The sequence below is a fragment of the Phalaenopsis equestris genome, unplaced genomic scaffold, assembly GCF_001263595.1.
Source record: "Phalaenopsis equestris unplaced genomic scaffold, ASM126359v1 Scaffold000094, whole genome shotgun sequence".
In the NCBI taxonomy this organism is placed as follows: Eukaryota; Viridiplantae; Streptophyta; class Magnoliopsida; order Asparagales; family Orchidaceae; genus Phalaenopsis; species Phalaenopsis equestris.
The window spans coordinates 1153730-1159192 of record NW_018164536.1 but is presented as its reverse complement, the minus strand read 5'-3'; the positions used below and the strand labels follow the sequence as shown (position 1 = coordinate 1159192).

Genomic DNA, 5463 nt, shown 5'->3' with positions numbered 1-5463 from the left:
TACAGCCGCCCCCCGCCCACATCAGTCCACCGCCAAAACAAACCACAGACAAATAAAAATACTAAAAATACCATCATTCCTCACTCTTCCCCACTAGGCCATTTAAATTACTTATTTGCATTTTACTCCCAAAATAAAAAATAATAATTAATTAATTAATTTGTCCCATTGAATTTTGTAACCCAGCCTGTGAAACCATAATATCACATAAACCTAAAACACATTTTGGATGTGTTTAGGACAGCTTGTGTGTTTCAGAATAAGCAGTTTATCATGAAACGCGACGGAGTTTGATCTACGGTCTGCTTTTAGTATAAATTAGTATAAAAATAGAACTGTATTTTCGAATAAACAGACAAAAAACACAGATCAAAATAGAACTGTATTTTCGAATAAACAGACAAAAAATACAGATCAAATGTTACCGCGACGCTTTCAAAAAAATACCCGGGCATTTATAACCTGCCAACCGAAACGAGCCCTAAGTCTGAAGCGCAGGAAGCAAAAGGTTTTATAGCTAATAATCTATTACATAAATGACCTCCATCCCAAAACTTACAGCAAAACCACCACTTTTACTAAAACATTCGTAATTACATCATGTCGTCATCATGTAATATTGAATGATATCAGATGAAGCCATGACAGGCTGCTGGTTCATGGACAAAAAGTTCCATGGGCTCTGAGTTTCTCCACCGATGCAGTGCAGGATTTCATTGAGGGAACTGAGTCTGGAGCAGAGCTCCATGGTCTGAGTTCTAAGGACAGAGTTCTCTGCCTCAACGACAAGGTAGTGTTGTGTGCGGAGATTCAGAGTGGTGATAATCTGACCGTTATCTTTCTTTAACTGGCTTACCTGCGCCATGAGATCATCCAAGTGTTTCTGCTTTCTTAATCTTGACCGCCTGGCTGATTCTCGGTTGGACAGCATTCTCTTCCTCTTCTTCTGATCCATCAGAGCCTGAAGTACTTCAGCTTCAGATCCAGAGTTTGGCAGCAGGTTGGATGAACCAGAAGATGTGGAAGCCATTGATGACAAACTGTTTCCTTGCTTCAGGGATGGAGTGATTAATTAGATATCCAGTGTTGTTTCTGGATTGTTATTTTCAGAAGAGTACTAGAAAACAGAGTTATTATGGGAATAGGGAAATATAATATGTAGTTAATATAACGTCCTGGTCTGATGGTGAGAGATCAGAACTAGCTCATGAAAAAACATAGAACCAGTAAAGAAAAACGACTGAAAAAGATTGCACCAGATGGGTCCTGCGCCTCAGGGTAGAGTTTATCATAAACCCCGAGAGTAGAATTTCACTTAGGATGGTCCACATCAATCAGAAACATTAAGAGGAAGGGAAGATGCATGTGAGCAAAAGTAACTTGGAGGAGTGGTGCAGCAAGATGTAATCTTGCTGAAGAAATACAGAATTTAAGCTAATATAGAGTACAATTTAAAAAAAGAGCTTCCTTTTTCCTGCAGAACCTTGAGAACCAGAGGCAGAATCACTGGTTTCAGATGCTAGGGTGTTGACATCTTGCTGAAACCTAAAGAAAGCTAGGGTTTGGCTGGTTGGGAAGCAGGAAAACTTAGCAGGGAAGGAGAGGAGAGGGGGAAGAGGAATTTGGGAAGGGGAAGAAGGTGCAATTTATAGAATAAAATTTGAAGCAAGTGGAGGAAAAAAATAATAATAAATTTATAGAATAAAATTTGAAGCAAGTGGAGGAAAATAATAATAATAAAATAAAATAAAACAAATTAAAAGTTAATTGGGTGGTGGACAATCTGCAGTGAGGGATGGAGTTGAGGAGTGGTCATTGGGGCATGTGGGAGTCATGGAGATGGCGTCTTTTCTTTGAAAGAGTACAAAGGCACAATTGGGGAGAAACCCAGTGGTTAATTGAATCTGTGGGTGAGATGCCCAGAAAGCATCCTGCATCTCACATTTTTTCTTTTGAGTAATTATTTACAGTTTGAATTTGTATGTTTTTTAATTATTTATATAATATGTAATTTGTTTTATTACTAATATTAAAATTCTGTTATGTAGTATCATACAGTTTTGAAAATTTTAATTTTAATTTCACTTATTATTATTATTATTATTATGAATGATATGATTATAATATGTGCAAATGCTTTTTCAGGTGGCCTCGAAATCACAACAGGTAGACTCTACAAGTTGATCTCCAGGAGTAAGGGGTTGCGGGCGCTTAGGATAGACTTGCCTCGAGCTGAGCGGTTACTACCAAATGCAAGACTGATCGATGTAGGCCGCACTTATTAGACTACCCAATGGATATCAAGGTCAAAGGAATCAGTTGGCCAAGGGCTGGCGTTTGATATTGCACGAGCAACACTCAGACTCGTGATCATGCAGCTCAATGTTGGGGGTAGATGGCTTAAGTGTCCAGGACTATATTTGAGACGAAGGTTGAAGGGGAGACAATACTTTATGAATATGCTTTTTTGAGTGTTACAGTTCAAAGCTAGTGTCTGAGTTGAAATTGAATAGGGTCGCCCGGACCATTTAACAGTATTCTTTTATTTTGAATGATAGGACGTGTCTTTTTTGAGTGGGGCTCAAATCCTATAAATTGAAGGTATTGTACAAAAAAGGGAAAGATGCTCACATTTTTTTCCCATCAAGGAAATCTCTGTCAACTATTTGAGATTCCATTTATCATTTTCTCAAAGTGGACCTTTACTTTCCTTTCTTTGTGTGCATTATATTCCTCGAGTGCGATTTAAGGAAAAAATTAAGTTCAACGTCTTTAAAAGGTGTGGTACGCATGGAGTCATGTCGCAAACGAAAAGAAGAACAACAAAAGAGAAAGAAAATGATCGAGAGAACACAAGCAGCATGGAGTGCACCATATATTTTGTGACATAATAGATCTAAGAGCTTAAGGATCAAATGAGGGATGATCAGGGAGACACTCAACAAAAAACAGAAGGAGAAAACCCTAGGGTACACTAAGAACTCCTAAACTTGAGAAGTGAGAGTCTCCAAATAGCCAAGAGATTCCCTGATTCATCCCCCGAGTCTCCTTATATAGCCATAGCTTGAGCAACATCCAAAACCTTTCCAAAATATTTCCTATATGGATCCAGGTGTAGCTACGCCATAGGTCATCATAATTATGTCATAGTATGGCATAATTATGCCACAACCTAGCGTAGTTATACAACAAACTGGTGTATTGGTGTCGCCTCTATTTTTTTAAACTTTGCTCTGATCATTAGGTAGAGAGAAGAGTCTACTGTTTACACCATGGGGTGGTGTGGATACATCGATCATATTGTTTTGTTTGACTTTGTATTTGGCATCCTGATACATGCTCAACACTTGTAACCTGCAAAATATCTCGGAAACACCTTCCACAAGCATAAAATCATTATAATAAGAAAATAATGCATGAGATTTAGAAATGAAAACATCACAAATTTGATAAGCATAAATACAACAATTTCATCTTTACATATCTCTATCCTGATAAGAAGCATAAGAAAGTTTAATTACTTTCCATTGAGTTTACAATAGTAGTTGTCATTATATTGATCTAGATTAGTTCTCTTTGTTATAATTCATGGTAAAGCTTACAAATTTCATTTTTCATCCCTTAATTAATAAATCACTACATTGATGGATATAAGCCATATAAGAATGTTTTATAATGACTTGCAAATTTGAAAAATTTTGTTGAAGGAAGAGATAAGCCAAAAGTTTTACTGTATTGTATTGAAACCGGTCATCAAGTAGGATGTCATAGGGTTTAGATTTTATTATACATATTTGAATTTTGGATGTTTTATATGGCCAAATCTCCGTAGTTCAAGATGTACAACAAGTTATCTCTTCCAGGAGATGAACTCTACCAAGTGATGAGCTCATTTAGAAGAAGAAGTCATTCAGGGGATGAACCTGTCCATGAGAACAATTATCATATGAGATGTACTCATCCATGAGATGAACTCATTTAGGAGAACAACTCTCTCTATAAAACAACTCATCCAAAAGTAGTGAACTTATTAAGGAGATCAACTTTAGTAAAAGTAGAACCTATTTAGGTGGCAAACTCTCCTATCGAATGAACTTTTCTAAGAGATGAACTCATCCATGAGAACAACTTTTCTGGAAGATGAACTTATATATGAGAACAATTCTTCTAGAGATGAACTCTCCGAAGGGATGAACTCATTTAAGAGATGAACTCGATAGGAGAACAATCTCCGAAGGGATGAACTCATTTAAGAGATGAACTCGATAGGAGAACAATGTTGGGTAATGTGGAGATCTGGTCCACCAAATTTAATTAGTTTCTTAATTAAGTATCTCACCTACCGCTCTCCTACCCCACCCACCTACATTCTTAATTAAGTATCTCACCTACCGCTCACCTACCCCACCCACCTACAACTCACCTATCACATCCCACCTACCGCTCACCTACCTCCCACATACTGCTCTCATGGTTTATATAAATAGTCTCTTTTGGTTTAAAGAAAATACAAGCCAAGCAAGACCAAGCCAAGTCATCTTGAGAGCTAAGAGAAAGAGAGGAAGAGAGAGAGAGGAAGGGAGAGAAGAAAATAAAGATTTTCTTGTAAATGTTGAGGCGCTCGATGGTGTAATTCCTCGAAGTAGTAAATCATCTACAGCTCCGTCGACGTAGGCAAATTTGCTGAACCACGTAAATCTTCGTGTCGCTCTGGTGTTTTTTTTGCGTGCAATTTTTCTCGTTCCACTTTTCGCTTTATTGCCATCGTTTTTCACAATAAAATGTATAAAAGCTTTGGTTCAAATATAAGAAAGAAAGATGGGCGGAGACGAAGTGATGACATCGGGGATCGAAAAATTCAATGACACAGATTTTGCTTACTGGAGGATGTAAATAGAGGACTACCTCTATGGGAAGAAACTTCATCTTTCGTTACTGGGAAAACGATCAGAAAAGATGGACGAGGCAGAATAGAATCTGTTGGATCGACAGGTTTTGGGGATTATAGGATTAACCCTATCAAGATTGGTTGCCCACAATGTCATCAAGGAGAGGACTACTGTAAATCTCATGGCGGCTTTATCAGGTATGTATGAAAATCCAACGACAAATAACAAAGTGCATTTGATGAAAAAAGTTATTCAACTTGAAGATAACAGAATGTGTGTCTGTTGCTCAACACCTAAATGATTTTAATACTATCATAAATCAATTGTCATCTATTGAAATTGATTTTGATGATGAGATATATGCGCTGATATTGTTGGCTTCATTGTCAAATAGCTGAGAAGCTATGAGGATGGCAGTTAGCAGTTCTAGTTCTACAGGTAAATCTAAGCTGAAATATGATGATATTCATGATTTGATTTTGGCTGAGGAGGTGCGTAGAAAGGATTCTGACGATGTGTGCATTTGATAAAAAAAGTTATTCAACTTGAAGATAACGGAATGTGTCTCCGTTGC

General features: G+C 37.4%; 1 protein-coding gene across 1 annotated transcript; it reads right to left on the bottom strand.

Moving 5' to 3' along the window:
- Nucleotides 1–466: 466 nt before the first annotated feature.
- Nucleotides 467–1192, bottom strand: LOC110020230 (bZIP transcription factor 11-like). The gene has a single exon (XM_020718258.1). It carries the CDS (start codon nt 1028–1030, stop codon nt 599–601), a length of 432 nt encoding a protein of 143 aa, XP_020573917.1. The 5' UTR covers nt 1031–1192; the 3' UTR covers nt 467–598.
- Between the last annotated feature and the right edge of the window lie 4271 nt (nt 1193–5463).

Excerpts from the sequence above, each read along its gene's own strand:
- LOC110020230 (XM_020718258.1), bottom strand. The coding sequence starts at position 1,030 with ATGGCTTCCACATCTTCTGGTTCATCCAACCTGCTGCCAAACTCTGGA.